Genomic DNA, 26,492 nt, shown 5'->3' with positions numbered 1-26,492 from the left:
TGAAGGAAACTAAAGAAACACCTGCAGACGTTCCTGATGGAAACACACTCCTGCAGCATGCAGTCCACGCTTTTACCACCCACCGTCCACCTGCTGCTGGGACGCAAACCTCATCAATATGAACACATGCCAGCAGGTCAGCCTGCGTCGGAGACGGACCAGGAGTATGAAACCTACGGTGGCCCCGGGACAAAAAACATCATATTTTAAATGAAAAAAAGACTCAGCATCCAGCTCATCAGGTCCAGCTTGCCAGTACATTTAATGTCTAATTAAAATCTCATTTTAAATGGGATTTAACTGAACCAAATGCGATTGAACCGAGTTATCATTAACTTTAGAGTACAGGTATTAATGGAATTAAATCTGGATAAAACTGGATTATCATGATCAAGTGATTTTGAATGAATTGCATGTAAAGACATTGAACTGGATGATAATGAACTGGATTGTACTGAACTGGGTTAAAGTAAACTGATACGGAATCTGTTCAGATTTGGAATGATGGAATAAACTAGATTAACCGATCAGACTGAACTGAATTTGAACGGGAATGAATTGGATAAAATTGGGATTTTAATGAGAGTGATTTTGTTTTATTTGGATCATAAGTTACTGAACTGAATTTGTAAGGATAATGGACTGAAGTGGATTACAATGACTCAACTGGGTTGAACTGGAATGTAACAAACTGGACTAAAATAATGTAAAATGGGATTGATTTGGATTTAACTACATTTTAACACATCTGAATCTATTCAAATACAACCAAATAAACTGGATTATACTTGCTGGGTTTATAATGGGACTTATTCAGATCATCATATGAAAGTGAAATATAATTCACTTTATAATTCACTTAATTCATAACCGGACTGAACTGGATTACAACGGATTCGGAATCCATTTTGATTGGTTAAATTATACTGTAGATTGTACTAAACTGAACTGGGTTGAAGTTGAATGTGACAAACTAACTTGAATCCGTTACTTGGATTTAACTGGATTTGAACAGTGGACTGGATTATAATGAACTGGGCTAATGGGGACTCTGTTCGGATTAGTAAATTGGATTAAACCGAACTGGGTTTAGACAAACTGGTCTGATCTGATGAAGTTCTCCATGTTGACTTGACATGAGTAAATTTTCTGTCCTGCTTCAGACAGATTGAGGAGATGAGCTGCCAGCAGGTAAACTCCATCAGCTGGAGTTACTCTGATGGACGCACCACCCCATCATGTCTGATCAGGACATCCTGTCACAGTCAGACCTCCACCCATCTTACTGCCTCCACCACAATGATAACTATCCAACTTCCTGGTTATGTGATGATTGCACAAAGAAATGATTAAATATATGATTTGTAAACGGAGAGAAAACTATAAGATTCCATCATGGAGGGAAGAAACGTCTCCTTCTGTTTGGAGGAGCAGCTGTAGGTATCCCAGGGTGATGAAAATCCAATGCAACAGCGTCAGGTGGAGCCAGCTCGGCTGCATGTTGAGAGCTCGCTCGGCTGACAGACGGAGGTGAAGCGGGTTACGGGAGCAGCAGGCTACAGCAGCCGTCATCCTGTCAGTCGGCCTGTTAATTGAATCCGATGCGAGCAGGGTGTCTCCCCGTCCATACACGCTCCTCTTTATCTGATCAAAGCGCCAGCGACTCCCATGTCCCTCACAACGAACCCGACGACCTCGCTGTCTGTTGAGGGGCTCGCAGGAAACACGGCGGAGACACAGGGTCCACTGTGGAGGTCGGGTTTGATGCCGATGGTCTGTTAGCAGAACATTTTACAGACTGTTGTGTTTTGTTACAGAGTGACTTCCTGAAGGATCCCAGACCGCCGAGTGGCTCATGTGATCACACCGTTTAAACAGATGTTTAAATTACACCCACCATCACTGTTTACAAAGTAGAGACGAACAACTTGAAATAATTTAATGTCAGGCATGAGCTAACTGACCCGGGTGTCGGGTTACATATCAGATCATCTCATATGGGAACGACACACATTCAACTCATTACCATCTACTGGCAACAAGTAGTCCAGTTCAACCTTCACCCTGCAAACCAGCACAAAGAAACAACCCCACCGCACCGCCTGTAGCAAAGCTTTCTGCTCCCAGCTATTTCTTTCATTCTCAATTACGTTTTACTCTTTCTTTACTTTAAAAAATCTAATTTCCTTGATTTTTCATTTTTTATTATGGGTTATTTTTGCATTTATTTTTTAACTTTTAGTTAAAAAAAAATAATGTTTATTTATTCCATTTTGATTTTTTTTTAAGACTATTTAATCTTTCCCATTTTTAATTTTGGGTTTTTATGTTTTTTGGGGGGGGGGGGGTTAATTTTTTATTATTGTTATTAATATGAAAAGTTTCTCTTTATACTATAACTTTTTCCATACCTTTTGGTTTTTCTTATTAAAATGAAGTTGTAATTTCCCTTTTCCTCAACGTTTTTATTAATTTTCTCATTCGTGCAGCACAAATCGGATGCAATTTTTTTCTATTCCTTCATCTGAAAATTCCCATATAAAACTTGGACACCTCTTTGCATTCAAAGAAGGATTTATTATTTAAGATAAAAAATAAATAAAAAAAAACAACTAGTTTTACAGCCCCTGTTATGCTAAAGAAGAGTCGAGAGGATTTAATAACCTGCATCCCTGTACAGCTCTGACAATAAGAAGTGAACCACCTGGTTCCTGTAAAAGGTCTGTTACTGGTACACCACCATGAACTCCATAACAGGAAAATGACACCACAATGAAGGAAGAAAAAAGATCAACATGTTGGTGAATTTAGCTGTAAACGTGTTTAAAGGCCTTCTCTCCACAGCACCTCTCTCTTCTGTAAGATCAGAAGTTCAGCCTGTCATCAGAACTTCTCGGCACATCTGCAGAAATCTCAGCTGCTGTTGTCATGGCAACTGTCACAATAATCTGCCACGAGGCGGGTTGAGACGTCGCAGCTCAGCGTTTGATGACTAAGCGGATCTTTGGGCCCGGTCTTACAGCTGACGGTGCTGTAAGCTGCTGACTGAGGCTGAGGCCCGGTCGCTCCGCTCGGTGGTCACCGCCGCCACGAGGAGGATAACATCTCCTCAGAAGGAACAACTGACGCAGCATCTTCTTCTGATACTGCAACCTTTGCAAGGTAGAAAAACGATCCAACAAGAGCCCAGATTTGGTTCTTATAAAGTTTTGTCAACAACTGCCCATCCGGTTCACAGAGTACGGAAGCCCAACGGGGCCAAAATGAAAGGTGCTGCTTGATACTCCACCAACAGGTCTGAAATTATCCGAGTCCAGATGAAAACTAAATGTTATCAACATGGAAGAGTTTTATTTTAGTTTGACAGCACTGAAAATGTTCATTTTGGTCAACCAAAAAAAAAAGATGCCTCATTTGCATAACACTGTAAAAGGTTTCAGGAATATCCAAATACTAATACTGCAGCATAAGAAATACATAATAAATATTAAAATAAATAAAGTAAACAAAACCTTTTTTTAGGAACAACTGGATGCATCAATTACACAAAGTATCCGACTACCAGACATCGTTCATGAGAGCAGATTGTTTAAACGAGTTTAAACTCTTATTAAGACAAAACATAACTAATTAAAACTGCCCGATGTACAAAGTGGAAACCAGCTTCGTGTCAGACAAATGTTCAGATCATCTTTACAGTCTGTCTCAGATCCAGTTTCAGCGACACCGAACTGATTTTCAGGCTAACTGGACCGAAATATAAAAACTAATGCATGGTTTCCATGGAAACGTGATCCAAAGGCCTTCTCTGGTTGATCCAAACAGCAGGTACAGACTAGTTAAAGAGTAATAAGATGTTTAAACGTGGAGGTTAAAGTTTCATCGATGTCCAGATTCACTTAAAGAACTTAAACATGACAGTAGTGGGGAAGATAGAAAAGTGTCTATCGTGCCACTTCTCTTCTATCATTTCTATCATTTCTAACCTAATTTTATCAATTATTACAACAAATCTATCATTAAATAGGCTTGACGATTTTATTAACGTTGTCTTGTCACTATGCATACTCTAAGTTTATATAAGTGAAAATAAAGAAGAATAAAAAAAGATTTTTTGCAAAGAAACTCCGTCTGGTGGTTTTGCGACATGACGCTGCTTTACGTTCTTTGATTCTCACGCGGGTTTGCAAAATGCTTTACGTTAATCATGAGTGCTGAACGATGGACGCGCAACAGGTTGATGTTTCATGCCAGGAGTCGCAGATAGAGACAGCTACGCAGGCAGCCCAAGAAGAAGCACTTTTACCCAAAAGAGGGGGTACGTCTGTGATTTGGTTACATTTTGGGTTCAAGACGTCCGACACGGATCAGAAGACGGCCATATGCAAACTATGCCAAAAGACTATTCCTGCGCCCGATGCCAACACAACAAACCTCTTCTATCACCTTAAGAAGGTCCACGAAAAAGAATACATGACAATCCAAAAAATCCGAGCTAAACCATGTAGAACAGCGGGGGCAAGTTGCGAAAAGAAAAACTATAGCCAGCCGAAGATAAAGCAGTCTTTCGCACAAGGTACGCTATATGAGAAGGCGTCCCAGCGCCATAAACAAATCACATGTGCCATCTCGCGTTGCATCTGTAAAGGCATGGCTCCCGTGTATGTAGTTGAGAAGGACAGCTTTCGCGACCTCGTCAAAGTCCTTGATCCGAGGTACGTTATGCCCGGTCGTAAGCACTTCAGTAAAGTCGAGTTGCCTCGCTTATATGACGAATGCCGGGCCAAAGTAGAGAAGGATGTTTGCAGTGTGGCGCATTATGCCTTGACTACTGACCTGTGGACCAGCAGAGCTACACAGCCCTACATGAGAGTAACCATCCATTTCATCAGCAAAAACTGGACCCTCTGTGCTCGCTGTTTACAGACTTCGTACTTTCCAGAAGACCACACGGGAGTCATGTTAGCCCAAGGTATGAGTCTGCCATTGCTACATATTTATTCTATTTATAATTATTTTACTAAGGTGCATATAATATATGTATATATGCACATTAGTAAAATTATTATATATTACTGTTTTATTATACTGTTCTGTCTGCTGTAGTAATTCCGAGTGACCCCTTATTAAGTATTCATCTATCTAGGTCTGAGAGATACACTGGAGTCATGGGGATTGCAAGAATGCCACCTTGTCTGTGTCACCACAGATAACGCTACTAACAACATTTCTGCAGTGGAACTGAATGAGTGGGAACGGTTACAATGCTTTGGTCACCGTCTACAGCTAGCCATTGGTAAGTGTAAATCAATCTAAAAATGGCTTAGTGCAATATTGCAATGGGAATATTATAGCAGCAACAAAAATATTAGTGAATTGAAATTTGTTTGGTTATCCTGTGTTATGTTTGATCAGCCTATGTACAAAACATTATTGAACAAGTTATTCTCTCTATTTTATTTATTATTTTGCCTGTCATGGTAAAGAATAAACTGTGATACTAGCTGCCCCCAGTATCTAATTATTAAATCAATCCATAAATCATTTAAGTGATACAGGATGATAAAAATTTAAATTGCTCTCAAAATATGTTATTACATTACATACTTTTTTGTTTTATTTCAACAGAGAATGCTCTAAAAGCTCTCACACCAGCATCTACAAAGCAGGCTGTAGAACGAGCTGTTGGAGTGTGTAAAAAGGTGGTGAGTGCCTTCTCCAACTCATGAAAGAGAAAACGAGACTTGGCCAAGGCGCAAGCAGTGCTGGGCTTGCCTCCCCATCAGCTCATCACTGAAACTGACAAGATGGGGCTCGCGGCAGATGATGATTGCGAGGTTCCTAGAGCAGGAGAAAGCTCTATCACAGGTCCTCCTTGCAGACAAGAAGGTGAGATATGGCCACTGGACAATGCACATTGATTCTTTTCATTGTGGATTCTGATTATGTTTGCAGCCTAGATTCACCTCCTCATGAAAGTAACCTATTTTTTTTGCTATTTGACTTAGGCAAGACATCTGGTGCCAAGCTTTTTCGGGGGAGAGGTATGTCAGCGTATCTTTTCTGAAGCCAGTACTGCACCTCTTCAACAACGAAATCCTCAGCCGGAAGGATGGGGACACAGAGCTCACAAAAGCAGTCAAAGAGGGTATCCTCAGTTACCTCAATGAAATGTATGATGACCATACCACCGACAACCTCCTAGACATGGCGACACTTGTTGACCCACGGTTTAAGACAGCCTACATGAAGGAAGAGAGGGTGGAGTTCATAAAGATGAGAGCTGCAGCAGAGCTGGTGGTCATGGTGGCCGTGGCACCAGAAAGTGCACAAACAGCAGCAGCCTCCAGTTCACCCCCAGCTGCTGAAGATGATCCAGAGCTTACCCATCCCACAAAGAAGACAAAGAAAAGTTTAGTTAGCTACTTCAAAAAGGCAGGTCAAGCCACCACCCACTCCCAGCCAAGCACCTGGGCCTGACTCAGAGACCGACCCACTGGAATGGTGGAAGCAGCATGAGATGACCTTCCCATTGGTGGCCAGGCTCGCCAAAAAGTACTTTTGCATTCCTGCTACTAGTTCTTCATCTGAAAGGGCCTTCAGTGCGAGTGGGAACATCATCACATGTAAGAGGTCATGTCTTAAGCCAAACACAGTTGACCAACTTGTCTTCCTTGCACTCAACCTATAAATTTGACAGAAACTCTTCTACTTCTACAAAGTAGCCCTTTATGTTTGCACTTTTGTTCATGGTTAATGCCTTAAACAGAGTTCTGTTCAACCCCGATGTTTACTTTATACACTTTATATTGGGTTGCAAACTTTGCACTACAAGGTTACAGATTTCAGAAAGCTGAAAAATAATTTGTTTTTTTATAGCTAAAGTTTTGTGCAAAAATGTGTTTTTCTTCTCAGAAACTTGAAACTGTTGTGTACTTTAAAAATAGTGTTTATTTTGACAGTTGAGTTTATATAACTGTATGATTTTGAAAAAAATGTGAAGGCTACTGTACCTCAACCACAGCTGTTTTCATTTGATACATTTATATTGCTGCACTAAAATGTATGTTTCTCATTTGTGACAGTACAGTTAAATGTCACTTCAAAATAAAGCTGGAGAAAAGTAAGCAATGAAATTTTTGTCAAACTTTTCAGAGTATAACTGAAAACATACTTTATTGTGGTATATCGTGATATATATCGTTATTGTGATATAAAATAATCCATATATGATTTTTTTCCATATCACCCAGCACTAAATGACAGGTTAAATTTTTGTTTTTCTCCACATTTAAGTCTTTCAGCAGAGGATCCGGGAATGGATAAATCCTTTTCCCGATTATTTAATCTGAAACTCAGCATCAGTTACCATGGTGACCAAACAGGTTCAAGGCAGATCTGTCTCAAATGACTGAAAACTGTCCGATTTCTGTTGGTTTGGTATTTTAGGAGAAGTTTTATTAAAAAAAAAAAATCTGATAATCTGCAGGGTTTCCATCGGTGTGACTTTAATCCAGCTCCGGCAGAGCGAGGTGTCAGATGTGCTGAGACACTAAGGTTTAATCCCATCAGCTAATCTGGAAACAGAAAAAAACAAACAAATGTGTCCAAAATGATGCACATGGAATATTTACATTATGTTACTCAGTCTGAGCTTTATATAAGAACTCTTCAGAGTAAAGAATTGTTTAATAAAAACAACATCGAGGGGAAAAAAAAGGAAATCAGACTGAATGAAATGATTCCTCATGGGTTTAACAGGACCGTTGGACAAACGATGACCCAAACCAGAGCTGAACGTTAAACTCTTACGCATGAAAGCACCCGCATACACAAGTTTCTCCCATGTGAAGGAATGTGACATGGAAGAGACGTTATTCATGGTGTCAGTCAGCTGGAAGGCTGAGAAGAAGAAAACAACCGACTTCCCTTTAACCTTTCAAACCTCTGATTCACTCCCACAAACCTCTCCTTGTGAGGACGACTACAGATTAAATATGCTGCTACAACAGCTGGAAAGAAGGAAGTTCATTAAGACTGAGGACTGTGAACGAGGACAACTGAAGCTCCTCTGAGACAGAAAATCAATGATCAGCTGCTGCATGTGCAGCTCAACCTCACCCGATCAGTTCCTCTGGTCCAAACACTTCCTGTTACATCCACGGCTCCTGGAACGGATGCTGTTCACTGTCTTCTTCTCGTTCAATAAAGGTTATTCAAAAAGGCAGTATTAGGAATAACACTGAGACAAAAAGAGGCAGAAGGAAATCCAGAACCTAATAATGTTGGAACATGGCCTTCACCTACCAGAAAAATCCTGTACAAAACCTGCTGAGGAACAACTAAACCCCCTCATCCAGAGGGAGGGCGACATGTGTGAAGTGCAGGCCTGTGATGAAGCACGGATATGGAGCTCCAATAAGGACATCATTTATGTAGCTTTTATCTCCTTTTCTGAGTGTCAAAACAACCGATCACATTTCTCTAATGCCTAACCAATCACAGGGAGCTGAAAAAAGGCCAGGATGACTGTCAGAGGTCCTTGACCCTCTGGGGTCTGGAGTATAACTGGCCTTAATATTTCAGTGTTAAACCAGTTAATTTGATTTGTTTGGTTTCATTCTTTTCAGCACAACCTCACCTGTGATAGGAATGAATAAAGTAATCATAGGAATGAATAAAGTAGCCCTAGGAATGAATAAAGTAATCATAGGAATGAATAAAGTAGCCCTAGGAATGAATAAAGTAATCATAGGAATGAATAAAGTAGTCCTGGGAATGAATAAAGTAGTCCTGGGAATGAATAAAGTAATCCTAGGAATGAATAAAGTAGTCCAAAGAATGAATAAAGGAGCCCTAGGAATGAATAAAGTAGTCCTAGGAATGAATAAAGTAGTCCTAGGAATGATTAAAGTAATCCTAGTAAAGTAGTTCTAGGAATGAATAAAGTAGTCCTGGGAATGAATAAAGTGGCCCGAGGAATGAATAAAGTAGTCCTGGGAATGAATAAAGTAGTCCTGGGAATGAATAAAGTAGTCCTAGGAATGAATAAAGTAATCCTAGGAATGAATAAAGTAGTCCAAGGAATGAATAAAGTAGTCCTAGGAATGAATAAAGGAGCCCTAGGAATGAATAAAGTAGTCCTAGGAATGAATAAAGTAGCCCTAGGAATGAATAAAGTAGTTCTAGGAATGAATAAAGTTGCCCTAGGAATGAATAAAGTAGCCCTAGAAATTAATAAAGTGGCCCTAGGAATGATTAAAGTAATCCTAGTAAAGTAATCCTAGGAATGAATAAAGTAGTCCTAGGAATGAATAAAGTAGCCCTAGGAATGAATAAAGTAGTTCTAGGAATGAATAAAGTTGCCCTAGGAATGAATAAAGTTGCCCTAGGAATGAATAAAGTAGTCCTAGGAATGAATAAAGTAGCCCTAGGAATGAATAAAGTAGTTCTAGGAATGAATAAAGTTGCCCTAGGAATGAATAAAGTAGTCCTAGGAATGAATAAAGTTGCCCTAGGAATGAATAAAGTAGCCCTAGGAATGGTTAAAGTAATCCTAGTAAAGTTGTTCTAGGAATGAATAAAGTTGCCCTAGGAATGAATATAGTTGCCCTAGGAATGAATAAAGTAGTCCTAGGAATGAATAAAGTAGTCCTAGGAATGAATAAAGTAGCCCTAGGAATGAATAAAGTAGTTCTAGGAATGAATAAAGTTGTCCTAGGTAGGGCTGCAACTAATGACTATTCTGATGGTTGATTAGTCACCGACTATCAAAACGACTAGTCGACCAATCGGATTATGTATCTCATGATTATTATATATGGGTTTTATTTCACTTTCAGCTTTGAAATCTTGCATGAGGTTGTTAAGTAAGTCCGACGTGCCTTCTCTTTAAATGCTCGAGCATTGCAGACGTACTTCCGTGGTACACAAGGTTCGCTTTACAAATCTCACATGTATTTAATTTATTTTGTAAGTTTATTGTTAAGTTATCCCAGACTTTTAACATTCTCCACCGCCGTTTTCCTCCCTTTTCCGCCACCATATTTTTCCCCTGGCGGACTTTGTTGCGCATGTGCAACTCTCAGCAGAGATAAAAAAAAAAAGAGGACGATGTCTCACTCTGTAGTTTTTTATTTTTACCGACAATAGTCGATGGCTAAATTCGTTGTCGACTATTTTTATTGTCGACTATTGTCGACAACGTCGACTAATCGTTGCAGCCCTAGTCCTAGGAATGCATAGAGTAGCCCTAGGAATGATTAAAGTAATCCTAGAAAAGTAGTCCTAGGAATGAATAAAGTTGTCCTAGAAATTAATAAAGTGGCCCTAGGAATGATTAAAGTAATCCTAGTAAAGTAATCCTAGGAATGAATAAAGTAGTCCTAGGAATGAATCAAGTTGTCCTAGAAATTAATAAAGTGGCCCTAGGAATGATTAAAGTAATCCTAGTAAAGTAATCCTAGGAATGAATAAAGTAGTCCTAGAAATTAATAAAGTGGCCCTAGGAATGATTAAAGTAATCCTAGTAAAGTAATCCTAGGAATGAATAAAGTAGTCCTAGGAATGAATAAAGTAGCCCTAGGAATGAATAAAGTAGTTCTAGGAATGAATAAAGTTGCCCTAGGAATGAATAAAGTTGCCCTAGGAATGAATAAAGTAGTCCTAGGAATGAATAAAGTAGCCCTAGGAATGAATAAAGTAGTTCTAGGAATGAATAAAGTTGCCCTAGGAATGAATAAAGTAGTCCTAGGAATGAATAAAGTTGCCCTAGGAATGAATAAAGTAGCCCTAGGAATGGTTAAAGTAATCCTAGTAAAGTTGTTCTAGGAATGAATAAAGTTGCCCTAGGAATGAATATAGTTGCCCTAGGAATGAATAAAGTAGTCCTAGGAATGAATAAAGTAGTCCTAGGAATGAATAAAGTAGCCCTAGGAATGAATAAAGTAGTTCTAGGAATGAATAAAGTTGTCCTAGGTAGGGCTGCAACTAATGACTATTCTGATGGTTGATTAGTCACCGACTATCAAAACGACTAGTCGACCAATCGGATTATGTATCTCATGATTATTATATATGGGTTTTATTTCACTTTCAGCTTTGAAATCTTGCATGAGGTTGTTAAGTAAGTCCGACGTGTTTTCTCTTTAAATGCTCGAGCATTGCAGACGTACTTCCGTGGTACACAAGGTTCGCTTTACAAATCTCACATGTATTTAATTTATTTTGTAAGTTTATTGTTAAGTTATCCCAGACTTTTAACATTCTCCACCGCCGTTTTCCTCCCTTTTCCGCCACCATATTTTTCCCCTGGCGGACTTTGTTGCGCATGTGCAACTCTCAGCAGAGATAAAAAAAAAAAAGAAGACGATGTCTCACTCTGTAGTTTTTTATTTTTACCGACAATAGTCGATGGCTAAATTCGTTGTCGACTATTTTTATTGTCGACTATTGTCGACAATGTCGACTAATCGTTGCAGCCCTAGTCCTAGGAATGCATAGAGTAGCCCTAGGAATGATTAAAGTAATCCTAGAAAAGTAGTCCTAGGAATGAATAAAGTTGTCCTAGAAATTAATAAAGTGGCCCTAGGAATGATTAAAGTAATCCTAGTAAAGTAATCCTAGGAATGAATAAAGTAGTCCTAGGAATGAATCAAGTTGTCCTAGAAATTAATAAAGTGGCCCTAGGAATGATTAAAGTAATCCTAGTAAAGTAATCCTAGGAATGAATAAAGTAGTCCTAGAAATTAATAAAGTGGCCCTAGGAATGATTAAAGTAATCCTAGTAAAGTAATCCTAGGAATGAATAAAGTAGTCCTAGGAATGAATAAAGTTGTCCTAGAAATTAATAAAGTGGCCCTAGGAATGATTAAAGTAATCCTAGTAAAGTAATCCTAGGAATGAATAAAGTAGTCCTGGGAATTAATAAAGTACTCCTGGGAATCAGAAAATGACTCAACTCCTCAGTGATACCATCATGTAGGCAGGTATCAGAGCAGGTATAATAGCCTGGAGCACTGACCCAAACTTTACACTTCACTGGCCCCAGTAATGAAGCAACAACATTGCCCTAAGTCAACGTTTTAAGATCCCACCATCTACAGTGTATAATATCGTCTAAAGCGTTGGCTCCAAACCTGGGGTCCGGGACCCCCCAAGGGTGTCCCCCAAAGAGCAGAGGGGGTCCCTGGGGCTTTGAAAATTCTTCCAAAGAGCCTTTGTGATTCATGTCCACACTTTTCCCCATTTTAGGCAAAAGAAGTGAGGCTATATGTTGTTAATTTAACTTTGGCTTTATGGAAGGCCAGGACTTGGACAGAATTCATTATTTATGGGGAGAATCTCATTTTTGGAATCATAAAACCAAGCATGGGTTTTGCCCGGGGTGGGGTAGGAGGACTGTGGCTTTTTAGTATTTGCATGAAGGGGGTCCCCAAGGAAAACAGGTTGGGAACCACTCTTCTACAGATTCAGAGAATCAAGAGGAATCTCTGTGTGCATGGGACAAGGCTGGATGCTGGTGATCTTCTACATTAAAAGCAGACATGATTCTCCACTGGAAACCACTGCATATGTTCAGGAAGACTTCCAGAAACCACTGTCTGTGAACACAGTTTACCCTAAAATCCACAAATGCAGGTTAAAGCTCCATCATGCAAAGAAGAAGCCAGATGTGAACAGGATCCAGAACCAGCTTCTTCCGTCTTCTCTGGACCAAAGCTCATTTTAAATGGTCTGAGGCAAAGTGGAAACCTGGATGAAGATGTGAACTAGTTTGTGGAAAGCATGGACGGCGTGTCCTGCAGACTAAAGAGGAGAGGGAGCATCCAGCTTGGACAGGTGAAAAGCTGCATCTCTGATGGGATGGGGCTGCATTAGTGCCTATGGCGTGGGCAGCTTCCACATCTGTGAAGCTCCATCAATGCTGAAAAGTACATGGAGGTTTTAGAGCAACATCTGCTCCATCCAGACAACGTCTCTTTCAGGGAAGGCCTTGCAGATTTCAGCAAGATTATGCTGAACCACATCCTGCATCCATCACAGCAGCATGGCTTCATAGGAGAAGAGTCCGGCTGCTGAACTGGCCTGCCTGCAGTCCAGACCTTTCACCAGTACACAACATCTGGAGCATCATGGAAGCAGAAATCCAGCAACTGGATTGCAGGAGTGTAGAGCAGCTAGAATCCTGCATCAGACCAGAACGGGACAACATTCCTCTCCTAAAACTCCAGCAACTGGTCTCCTCACTTCCCAGACATTTCCAGATATGTTGTACACCATGCTGAACATCACCCTGGAACTACTTTTTACACCATGCTGAACATCATCCTGGAACTACTTTTTACACCATGCTGAACATCACCCTGGAACTACTTTTTACACCATGCTGAACATCATCCTGGAACTACTTTTTACACCATGCTGAACATCACCCTGGAACTACTTCTTACACCATGCTGAACATCACCCTGGAACTACTTCTTACACCATGCTGAACATCATCCTGGAACTACTTCTTACACCATGCTGAACATCACCCTGGAACTACTTCTTACACCATGCTGAACATCATCCTGGAACTACTTCTTACACCATGCTGAACATCACCCTGGAACTACTTTTTACACCATGCTGAACATCATCCTGGAACTACTTTTTACACAATGCTGAACATCACCCTGGAACTACTTCTTACACCATGCTGAACATCATCCTGGAACTACTTTTTACACCATGCTGAACATCATCCTGGAACTACTTCTTACACCATGCTGAACATCACCCTGGAACTACTTTTTACACCATGCTAAACATCACCCTGGAACTACTTTTTACACCATGCTGAACATCACCCTGGAACTACTTTTTACACCATGCTAAACATCACCCTGGAACTACTTTTTACACCATGCTGAACATCATCCTGGAACTACTTTTTACACCATGCTGAACATCACCCTGGAACTACTTCTTACACCATGCTGAACATCACCCTGGAACTACTTCTTACACCATGCTGAACATCATCCTGGAACTACTTCTTACACCATGCTGAACATCATCCTGGAACTACTTTTTACACCATGCTGAACATCATCCTGGAACTACTTTTTACACCATGCTAAACATCACCCTGGAACTACTTTTTACACCATGCTGAACATCACCCTGGAACTACTTCTTACACCATGCTGAACATCATCCTGGAACTACTTCTTACACCATGCTGAACATCATCCTGGAACTACTTCTTACACCATGCTGAACATCATCCTGGAACTACTTTTTACACCATGCTGAACATCACCCTGGAACTACTTTTTACACCATGCTGAACATCACCCTGGAACTACTTTTTACACCATGCTGAACATCATCCTGGAACTACTTTTTACACCATGCTGAACATCATCCTGAAACTACTTTTTACACCATGCTGAACATCACCCTGGAACTACTTTTTACACCATGCTGACCATCATCCTGGAACTACTTTTTACACCATGCTGAACATCACCCAGGAACTACTTTTTACACCATGCTGAACATCATCCTGGAACTACTTTTTACACAGTGCTGAACATCACCCTGGAACTACTTTTTACACCATGCTGAACATCATCCTGGAACTACTTTTTACACCGTGCTGAACATCACCCTGGAACTACTTTTTACACCGTGCTGAACATCATCCTGAAACTACTACAGCTCGTCAGCACAATAAGCTGTCAAATAAAATAATCTTTCCGTCCTCCTGCTTTAGGATAAAAATAGAAAAGCAGAGCCTCAGGCCACCATTAGGATAGAATACCAGATTTACCAGTAAAAACTGGAACCTATGGTCCGTGCGGTGTGCATCTGCATGATATTTACAATGAAAACATGTTGATGTCCATGACGCTACAACAATTAACTTCAGGCCTGCGTGAAATCAAGCGATGACACGGACTCGTGCTGAAAACGCAACAAAGAACAGAAAGGAAACGAAAATCTGCAGCCAAGGAGGCGTTTTGTCTTCTTTTCACAAACAATCCTCTGAGCCCGATGCTGGGAGGCAATTTCTCAATTATTACAGCCATTTTCACGGCTTTTTAGGAAGATAATCCCAGCTCTGCGGCACACCGCTACACCTCCGTGGCTCCCCGAGGGCCCAAGGACTGACGGAGGTTTCCACCTGAAACCGTCAGAAACATCAGATTCACTCATGCAGTCACTGCATGTCCTGATTCCTCACTAAGGAAACAAACGATAAATCATCCGCTACTTAAAGCTGACATGAACAGTTGTTATAAACTGGACTATTGTAGATTGTAGATGATTACTAAAACAAATAAAGAATCATTTGAAGTGAAAGTTCTATTGTTAGAAAGATAAAACTGGAGCTTTCTGAAGAACTCAAGTTATTTTAAAGAGATTTAAAAAGAGCAATTGAGGGAGGATGTCCGCTGGGCCGAGGACGTTCACTAGAACTGGCTAGAACAAGTTTTACTTTAGCGGGATTTAACTGCTGCTTTTACATGTTCATCCAGCTTTAGATCAGAATCCATTTTTACACCTAAAATAATAAGTGATAACGGGCTTTTCATGGGGAGCAAGATAAGAAAGATCCACACTACGAGTCCTGCAAATGCTGAAGACATTCACTTCATTAAGATGAAACAGCTGCAGTTATTAAGGATTTTTTTATTCTAGGCCAATAATCAACCAATTACATATTAACTTATTACATTATTGGCAAGTTATTACGATATCAGCTTTATTATTTTTTTATTGGCTGTTATTGCCTTTGTGGTTGCTAAGCTTCTAGTCTTCAGTTACAGCTTAGTGAGAACCAGTCGTCAGTCTTTCCACCCGTTTCACCAGCCTGCATCAACAATCCAGGATTATCCAAACCCGGCTCTCATCATTCCCCCTGGTATCAGCTCCAGAGAGTAAACAGAGAGGAGGACGTGATGAAACTGAGTACCTGCTGCATGAAAACACAAACTCCAACAACTGTCTTCTGATGAAGTCCGCTTTGGAAAGCAAACACAACATGACAGGCCGTTAGGGCTGCAGCCCACATTATAATCTGCTCATGTGCGCCGTCCACCAGAGTCCACAGCATCATTTATGGTTGATATGCACCATCCCTCTGCACATGAGAACTGTCAGCTTATGCCCACATCTAAAGATCTAATTAAAATGAAATTCAAACATTGTCTTATGTTCAGGCGGGTGATGAGTGTGTGAGCTGCTCAGTGTTTTCCTGATCTTCCTCCATCTTTACACACTGCTGTGTGCAGAGAGGAACCATCAGCACGGGTTAATTCATCTCAGCCTCTCTGCCAGCTCCGCTACATCAGCACTTTCCTCCGACTCTCTGGAAATCACTGTTTGCTGTTGGGTAATAAGGAGCAGTCAAACGGATCTGCAGCTGCTGCAGGATGACACAAACCGGGCCGGAGCTGGTTCTGATCTGCAACCCGTGTACTGATGCATCCCCACAAACAGCTTCAGGGACATTTTAATCAGTCAGTGAGAGAAGTAAAATACAGCTGCTTTCCTTCTGTAACTTCATTTCTAACACACATGTGCATCATTGACATGCGGTCAGGTGAGGAAAAAAATCATTATCCCACCATTTTAATATTTGTCCACTGATCTGTGTTATACATGTATGTTCTGGATGACCGCAACCATTTTTAACAATATCAATTCACACAGTTCCCGATCAAACACAGGACAGAAACCAGAGATGAGCCAACATGGCGGATTGGGAAAATGTAACACACAAACTGATGTTTGGACAACTTGGGCTCCTGGAAACATTCTGGTCCACACTCCAGACCACTCGGTGGCAGTAATGGACCAATTAAGATTTTTACCAACCACCACAAAATAAGAAGAAGGAAGAAAAAAGAAGAAGAAAGAAGACGAAGAAACAAAGAAGAAGAAGAAGAGAGAAGAAGAAAGAAAGACGAGAGAAGAAAGAAGAAGAGAGATCAGGGTTTACTGAACGCATTGAAGGGAGAAAAGAAAAGATGAAAACAAACGGGTAGCTGGATGAAAGAGCAGATGTGTTGCTCTTTGTTTAACAGTTTCTTCACATCTGGGATGTTATGAGTGTTACAGAGTTATGTTATGCTGTTGTGTATGTATTTACAGTTGTGTAAGAAAAAGTTTGAGAACCACTGATCTAAACTAAAATGAAGACTGAAAACAAACAGGTGGAACAAGACAGATCAATACAAGACTTTCTTCTTATCTCTTCATGGAGCAGGACAGACGGACGACTTCATATACAAATAAAGACCACAAATAAATATTTGAAAACAAAAATGAGACCTTAGGTGAATTATATAATATGATAATAGATGAAATCTCCAGAATTTCAAGTTTTAGAAACAAGTAAAAATTTAACTGAAGATCTACAGCGAAAACATCTTTACACCAGAAATGTTTAGAACTCTATTCATCGACTCCTGCTGCTACAAAAGTTCCTTCTAGACCAAATAAGTTCCTCTGTGTGTGTGTGTGTGTGTGTGTGTGTGTGTGTGTGTGAGCGAGGAATACTGATGTGAAACATCAATTCTTCCAGTTGTAAATTTGGCTTTATTTATGTTTATTAATGTTTTATTTCTCATTTTCTGGTTTTTGTGGTAGTTTTCATATTTTAAGTACAGTTTTTAAAACTGGTTATTTTTCCCAGATTATTTTCCATATTCTTTCATATTTTACACCTTTGTTATTTTTTTCTATCATGAGCTTTTGTCATTTTTTTGTTTATTTGTTTACTAAACTTTTTCATTTCACTCGTTCTTTTTACTTTCCACCATAATTTCTTTTTACTATTGTAACTTTAATTTTGTAATTTTTTTCATATTTTTCCTTTTTTACTTTGCAGTTATATTTTTTCATATTCTTTATCATTTTTAAAAAAAACTATTGATGGATTTTTTTGGGGATTTATTTTTTCTTGTTTTATTTCTCTTACTTAACATGTTTAATTTGTGGGAAATTTTTAACTAGTTTTTACATTTATAAATTATTTTATTTATTCTAATTAGTTGGGGTTTTGTCCTTTTTATTTTTAATGTTTTATGATTTTTTTCTTTTCAATTTTTGACACATTTATAAATCTTAAATATAATTGTTCTATTATGGTTCTTTTTGATGGAATTTATTTATTATTCATTTATTTGATTATATTTTATTAATACATTTAATTTGATTTTATTATTTGATTATTTTTTTAACATTATAAATTTTTATATTTGGGGACTTTTTATTTTTTCTTGTTTAATTAATTAATTTATTTATTTATTTTACTTTAGTGTAAATTTTGGTTTTTGGTGATTTTCTCTTTAATTTTTCAGTTTTTACCCCCCTTTCATTAAAAAAAATGCTATTAAAAAAGAAAAACACACATGCGCAGGTATGTGCGTGGGAAGTACTTTGGATCCGGGCCTGCAGGTAACCGGCAGGCTGCAGGTGGATGAATGAACCCGGCAGGCTGCAGGTGGATGAATGAACCCGGCAGGCTGCAGGTGAAGCGGTGGAGCTGGAGGCAGACGAGTCTCCTCCCTGAGGAAGACTCATCGCAGGGTTTCCTGCCATGTTGCTCTTAATTAAAACCAGAACTGATTAAAACACGACTGCAAATAAAAAACACAGAAAATGAGGTGAAGAGGAGGGCTGGCTGCAGCTTGGAGAGAAAGAACCGGATCTTTACTCTTGAGACTTTCACCTCAGAGAGAAACAGGAAGCGTTTCCGTTTCTAAGCTCCTTTTCTTTTCTGGACAAAAACACGTAACAGAGTTTCTTAAAAGTGACAATCTGCTGCTTTCTACATCTTAGAAAGGGGATTTCTGGAGGTTTGGGACAGCTGGCGGACAGAATGAGGTGTTTAAACAACGTCCAGGCGGTCTTCTTCATATCTGACAGCTTGACAGATCAATTTTCTCCCTGGACAGATGTAAACAACCATCCAGAGTCTGTATACTCAGCAGCTGTTCCAGGCCAACAACTTGTCGTGGAACTGCTGGGGCTACACGAGGACCGCATCCATCATGTCCCACAATTTCACCGCTAGGTTTTCTGGAACGACTTTAAATATAAAGTCGTTCCTGTAAAAACCAGCCTTCCAGGAAGGCTGGTTTTTACCTTTAGGAGAGAAGTAGAAGAACTGAGATGATCAGCTGATCAACATCTGCTCATTCGTTCCAGCTTCCAGCAGCTGGTTTGCTTCTTTTTTCCAGCATGCTGAGAGAGAGGAAGGGTGGAAGTTGTTTATGGATGATCCGGTGGTCCTTCCCACGACTCCGACCTGCAGAAATCCCTCCCCTGGTTTAATCAGCCCTGCAGGGGCTCGTAAGGAGCTGTTCTGGGATTAACCCGAGTTCCTGCTGTTGGGAAAGTTCACCCTGACCGACGAGGAGGAAGCCGAGGCGTCTCCAGCCACTCCGACGTCCAACCACAGAGCAGAGCTGACGTTTGATGATGGTGTCATTTAGAAAAGTGACCTGACGTCACCTGCAGAGAAACTTCTCCATCTGAATTAAACACAAAACTCAAATTAACTCCTCGGAGTTCGTCGAGGAGCTTTAATCAGCAATCAGCCACAGCTGCAAAGATGCGGCCTTCTTTAAAACTCATCTTGCAGCAGATACACGTAGAAAACCCTTCTTCTCCAACCTTTTATTCCAGTCCTGTCTCCGTACACATGCTGCACACTCCTGAATGAATCAGTGTAATCCAATTATTCCACAGTAAACAGTATTCTAGACAACAAGAGCAGGATAATATGCAGAGAAGGTGGGTTAAATAAGAGCTTAATGCGGTGTAGCAGCTTCTATTTACACTCCAGGTTCATTTCTACTTTCTAATGACAGACTGAGAAGCAGCTCATGATGTCACCATTCTAGATGATCTCGGTATGATTATTGAGAAATTATCAGTTATTTTGTGTCAAGTTATTTCCCAACACTACGTTATAAACGTGCTTTTGAACATTTCTTTAGAAAGCAGGAAAACATCTGGCTAGCTTTGACATCCAGCTGCTGTTTGACACAAACAGAACTGGAACCGTGGAAATAAAGAAACTAGACCACATATCTGGAATTAAATACGCTTTCAGCTCCAGACCATCAAACGCTGACCAGTAAAAGACGTCACGCCCAGTCGGAACAGAGAAACTGTTCGGTCATGTTTTAGTTTTTCCGTCTGTATGATGCAACGCTGCAGGTCCACCCCGAGTCGTACGCAATAATAAAACAACAACATTTTATTTTAATGTTGTGTAAGTAAACATTAGCGTCATTTAACCCCGGTACTGCATAAAGTACTCCTAGGAGTCACAGGAGAACACGTTAGCAGAGTTTTTAGAGCTGGAATCAAACTTTTCACCACAAACAGCAGCAGTAAGACCTGGTTTCTGGTCCTGGCTGCTCGCTCCAGAGTTTCTGTCCCACCGTGGTGAGACAGACGTCTCTGGAACCAGCAGAGTCTCTGCTTTCATGTAACTCCTTGTTTGCTTGGTAGAGTCTTTTAGCTACATGTTAGCATTGCTGCTTCCTGGTGTCTGCAGACATCTCCTGGACTGCATGGATCTCATGCTGGGGGCTTTCGTTCAGAACAGGTAGGATGGGTTTACGTGCACATGGCCACTATCTCAGCATCACATTACATAATCAGACGTATCTAACTATACGAGGCCTAAAACAGTCTCAGATGAATGAGGATAACTTATGAATAATGATAATGAAATTGAGGATAACTTCCTGTTTTCTACAAACAAGCATCTGATGAGAGTGAAGCTGAATTCTGCTTCAGTCTGACACATTAAAGTCTTCGTAGCAGCTCCAGCACACAGTGTGTACTTCACAGCATCAGTATGGATGCAATCAGGACACACAACATTAGTCATGACCTTTAAACACGCCACAGTCCTGGTTATCCAACCATCCAGAAACACAACAGCTCTCATTAAAACGTTTACTTTAAATTAAGAGCCGCAGCGCTGCTCCTCTTCATCAATCTCTCTCTCTCTCACAGAAATCTGCTCAGAAGCAGCTCCAAAACTTCAAAAAGACCCTTAATGATGTTTACAGGCCCCGTGTAAGAAGCAGGCGTATCCATGGTTACAGATGCTGCTTCTGAAAGGGTTTTACTACAACAGCCTTCGAGTGGAGAAGCCGAGGCTCTTTGTTTTAACTTCTACATAACAGAAACTGTCTGCTCACAAAAAAAGGTGTGAATTAAGGTCGACTCGGAGATAAATCTGAAGAAAAAACAGCCTCACCTGAAGCTGATGAGGCCGAGAGAAGCGGTGACGCAACAGACAGCAAGCAGAGGAGGAGAGGATGAAGGTGGTTGGGTTTAGATTCAGAGTTAACTGCAGCTCATTTATTCTTCACTCCTCCGCTGGAGTTATTCTCGTTTTCTAGCCGTTCGTTTCCTGATAAACGCAGCAGCAAAGTAGCTCCTGAATAAAATAAATAATAATAATAATAAAAAAACTGTAAATAAAAGGCAGAAATATTCCATCTGACGAGCCAGAACTTGAGCACAGGAATAAATAAGTCCTCAGAAATTCCTCAGGATTTTCAACTTTCCAACTGTCCTTGAACATCTCATTTGGCATAAGCAGGAACATTAGGAATAAATAAAGTCACATGACCAACGCTCTGCCGCTTCCTGTAGAGCTGCAGGCGGGAAGTTAAGTAACATAAAATCAGCAGGACTTAAAAAACAAAGTTTAACAAGTTTTCAGCACCATGCTGGAAGAAATGGAGGAATGAGATTCCTGGAGGAGGAAACAGAGTCCCGAGTCCAGCATCCAGGACAGGAGTGCAGCGCCTCATTCTCAGGAAGTAAAACTAACCAAATCCCCTCGCTGATTAACTTCTGACTCAGACCTGCGAGACATTTAAATATCCTTCATGATCACGTGAAATTTCTTTAGCGGCCATCTTTCCTTTGGCACAGTGCATTATGTTTTAAGTCCAACATCTTGGGTATTTCACTGGGATGTTGGAGAAAGAAACATTCAAATAAAGATGAATATTTTCTACAATTCAGAACTGATTTACAAATTTCTATAAATAGAATCTATTTGAAGTGTGTTTGGAGCAGAGGTTTTAATGTTTGGAGAAGCTAAATTTAGCCGGACGGTTGATGTTCGGAGCATCTTTGTCTTTGTTTTGTGCAGAAAGACGAGCGGATGCAGCTTCAGAGGAGACGTTTATGATGTTGATGAAGTGTTTTTGGAACACGACAAAAGTTCACCACAGTTTAAAGATGGAGCTGCTGACCAGAACAACGCTGTGAACAGGAAGTAAAAACCCCCTCCAGGCGCTTCAGCTTTATGATTCTATGTTCATAAGTTGTCCATTTAACGAACAACAGCCCAGCGCTGCTGCAGGTACCCGTCAGGCATTTTAAAGTCGTCAGACATCAGGAAGAAGCCGGTGTGTGTGTCTGAGGTTTATAAAATGTCACGTCATGCAGGCATTTATCACACGAAGCCTTTTGATCATAAATAATGGCTCTTTCTGCAGGAACAGGAAGGTTGGGGACGATATTCTGCATCATACTTCAGATTTCTGATGGAAACAACAGCCGATTCGTTCATTTAAAAACTTTTTTACTTGGATTTGCATTATGAATAAAATCATATGACGTCTGAAGATTTACAGCCGTAAAAATCTCCCTTTGCTTCGTTTCCCTCCACAAAATGTAAAACTTTAACAATTTAATGCCACCTACAGCACATCCTACGGGTGAATAAAGTCCTACATTTTCTCAATATTTAAGTATTTTTATTTATATCATTTCATTCTTATTTTATTATTTCAATTTTTTATTTTATTTTTGTTTCATTATTGTATTATTTAATTTACAATACTATAAATCTCATTTTATTTCATATAAATAAATTTTTGCTTTCCAGTATTTTCTATTTAAATTATTTATCATTTATGTTATGCATTTTATCATTTGTTATTTTCTATTATTTAACATATTCTCATATCTATTGTAATTGTTATTGTCTTTTTTATTATTTATAAATATACTTTTATATCATAAGTACACTAAATATTCTAATTTCAGTTTTTAATTTTTTTTATATTTTTCTTATTTAAATTATTATTTCAGTTACTTCTGTTTTGTTATATTTTCAATTTTCCTCTGGGATAAATAAAGTATATTTAATGGGTGCTTTATTCCTCTTCATCAGAAGGACCATCTTCTTCCACACCTCAACACACACCAGCATCTCCGTGGTAATAAATCCACACCAGGAAAAACTACCAGGAAGCAGGAAGTCTGCCGAGCCGAAGCTCATCTCATTCATCACCTCCGTCCTCCTACTTGTGACCTGAAAATCAAAACCCTGTGAACCCCGCTGCAGACCTACAACGCCTCAAAATAAAGTCTTCCTGCAGCCGTGTTGGTTTAAAACAGGGCTACTCAATTCGGTCCTACGAGGGCCGCAATCCAGCAGGTTTTCCATGTATCCCTGCACCAACACACCTGAGTCAAATTAGGTGGCTCTAACAGCCAATCAGGTTCTACACAATGACTCATTAATTTGACTCAGGTGTGTTGGTGCAGGGATACATGGAAAACCTGCTGGATTGCGGCCCTCGTAGGACCGAATTGAGTAGCCCTGGTTTAAAAAGATGCTTCTGAAGCACATACGACTAAATCTGATATCTCACCAGAAACATGAGCCGCGAAGTCGCCGATGCAACCTGGAAAATGAGATGAAAGAATCTCAGTGGACTTTATTGTCAGACCTGCTTGTAGATGGCAGTAATGTGTAAATAATCAAGCATTTATTGCAAGCAGAGCATCTGAAAACACCTGTGGGCCTAAACCTGCACCAAGAGCCCCGATGATTAAAAATAATCTCAGAAATTAAACTTTTCTTTTCACAATAATCATGCAGTAAGCACCAAGCGTCAAGGACAAGGCCTTTCCAGAAACAGCCGGACCTCAGAGGGTTCATCTAAAGACCTGCACCTGGGAGGACAGCAGCAGTTCACGTATGTGCACAAGTAACACAGCTCAGTTTGTAGCGTGTAGTGATTACAGACGTGGCCGAGCAGTCAGTGCTGACTGGGCTTTCTGCCTCTCCGCCACCCCTCCCCCTCCATCCAAACCAAAAACAGCATCAAAGCAATCAAAATGGTAATGTTAGGCATGAATGGGGCCCATCCCCCCTCCTCCAGCTCCTGCATTAAACTCTGCAGACTTTTTTTCTCCACTCCATGTTGCAGGGGGGGGGGGGGGGGGGCGCGAACCACCCCCCCTTTTTCTTTCAAAATGGAAGCTTCCACTACCAAACTGAGAGGAGAAGAAGAAAATACAAACAACAGGGATTCAGGTTTAAGATCAGCATCTTGATAAGAAACTAGGTTATCTTCAAGGAGCTGCTGCTCAGGCTGATTGTTGCTTTTATTCAGGCTTTTTTTACACAAGTTTAACTCAACAAGCTGAATTCCACAGGAAAATACGGTCGATTAAAGTCGAAAAGAGGCGACGAAGATTAAAAATATTCACATAAACACGATAAGATTTAGTGGCTGTACAAATACGAGGTTGGATTCCTCTTTTTGTTGATGTGTGGAAGTTGTGATCGCGCCGCAGTCTGGCTGGGACCGACCGGCGCGAGCAGCCGGAGGAGCTGACCGCGGTGCTGAACCCCGCCGCTCCGCCGGCTCCAGCATCCGCCCTGCCGCTGCCTTCCCCCGGCTAACACTCAGCGCCGAGCCGCCCCAAAGTTAGCGTAGGACACCGTTTGGTAGCCATGAAAAAGAAAAAAAGTGAAAGCGTAATTACGAGCGAATCAAACGCTCCCGTGTGGTCACGTGATCGAGAAGAAATAATACCAGCAGACTAAGTGTAAAGTAACCAAACAGGGATGAGTAACGGTGTAAAAACAGGATTAAAATAAGCAACTCCTGGAGGTCTTTAACGACCGGTTCAGTCGGTGAAACTACAAACGTCATCTTTCATAAAGTCTGAGCCGGGAGAGTTAGCCAGGCTGCTCCTTTATTAGCCACTATCCCCACTCTCCAGAAACATGTCGACCCACTCAAAATGGACGCTAAAATTTTTCAACATGACACAACTTTGAGTGGCGAGAAGAGAAGATGCTCGTCCCCGCGAAGCACACCAAACACAAGGGTCACTTTTACAGACACAGCTTGGGTTATGTTGGGAGGAAAAGAGAAGAAATTACAGGGGAAAAGCCAGAACTGAAAGCCTGTCAGGCAGAACATGTGTCCCTCAGCAGCTGTCTCCAATCACACAATCAAACGACCTGATTTGGTTGGTTTTTCGGAAACAGAAATGAAAGTTTAGCCCAGCAAAGTGATGGTGAAGCTAATTAAAAAGCAGACAGGCTTCAGTGGCTGGCAGCTGCTGGTGTTAACAGACACACTGGAGCAGATTTATGCTGATAAAGTTTCTGCTCACTCCCCGACCCTCCTGGCCGGGTGGGAGCCGAGAGGCTGCCGGAAAAAAACGCTTCCCCGGGCTTCATCTCAGCAACTAGTTTAGCAGCAATGGACGAGCAGATTAGAAAAGTATCTCAAGTTTACGGGAGGAACAAAGCGGCGGTGATAGCCTCAGTTTGTAGCAGCTCATAAATATTCAGGTCGCGTCCTGATCGCCTCACGGCACCACCGCATTATCGCTCAAAATTCTCCGAGAAAAAAGCCTCGACAACGAGCCAAAGTACTGTTAAAAGTGCACTCAATCGTCAGACTTGGAAGTGGACACTACGGTTCGGGCAGACATTGCAAAAGCCATGTCGCATAGTTCTCCCCCTCGGAGTGTTAACCTCTCATCTCTTCTCGTTTCTCCCCTCCTGCTCTCACTTGCTCAAACACCAATAAGGGTAGAATAACACGATGTTTCATTTACCTGATGACATTGGATTTCTACTTTCAGCGCCTCTTGTAGGCCTTGTAGTTCCATGTTCCAGCCAGAAAAGCACTTTTCTCCCACTTTCGATGCGCCAGAGACGAAGTTTAAGTGAATTAAAGATTTTTTTAAAGCGACTATAACAATTGAAAGAAGAACTACTCAGGCTGCAAAGCAAGTTCTCGCTTCTTTTACAGGCTAGGACTCATCACCCACTTTCCGCCCGTCTCCAAAAGTGATCCAAACCCGACAGGAAGGGCTCAGGCCTCGGATGGCTGGTCCCCGGAGTACAACCGAACGTCGAAGGTTCCCACCGGGAAGCGGGTTGACATTACTTTCGATAATTTTAAGTTAAAAAAAGGGGACTATATTTTGTCCGAGTCCGCGGCTTGATTTCACTTTGCCTGGGGAAAAGTTGCGCTTCGGCTGTCAATGGTAATTCTAAAGTTCCCGGATGGAGCAGTGTGAGCAGACCCCCCTCCTGATTGGGCATGCGCAGTGTGCAGGGGCAGCTAAGCAGCCACATGAGCCAGTAAGGAGGATTCAGTTAAAAAAGTCGAGATTTTTCATCTGCA

The 26,492-nt window shown here is 40.7% G+C and overlaps 1 protein-coding gene across 1 annotated transcript in view; it reads right to left on the bottom strand.

Moving 5' to 3' along the window:
- Positions 1–26,235, bottom strand: part of phf21b (PHD finger protein 21B) — a 95,831-nt gene extending 69,596 nt beyond the window's left edge. The window contains exon 1 of the mRNA XM_041978145.1: positions 25,918–26,235. Coding sequence (XP_041834079.1) covers positions 25,918–25,971 — 54 coding nt within the window. The 5' untranslated portion in view covers positions 25,972–26,235. The remainder of the gene's footprint in view (positions 1–25,917) is intronic.
- Positions 26,236–26,492: the final 257 nt, after the last annotated feature.

Source organism: Melanotaenia boesemani, chromosome 23 (genome assembly GCF_017639745.1).
Source record: "Melanotaenia boesemani isolate fMelBoe1 chromosome 23, fMelBoe1.pri, whole genome shotgun sequence".
Lineage (NCBI taxonomy): Eukaryota > Metazoa > Chordata > Actinopteri > Atheriniformes > Melanotaeniidae > Melanotaenia > Melanotaenia boesemani.
Note: the sequence above shows the minus strand (reverse complement) of the source record. Positions and strands in the feature narration are given on the sequence as shown.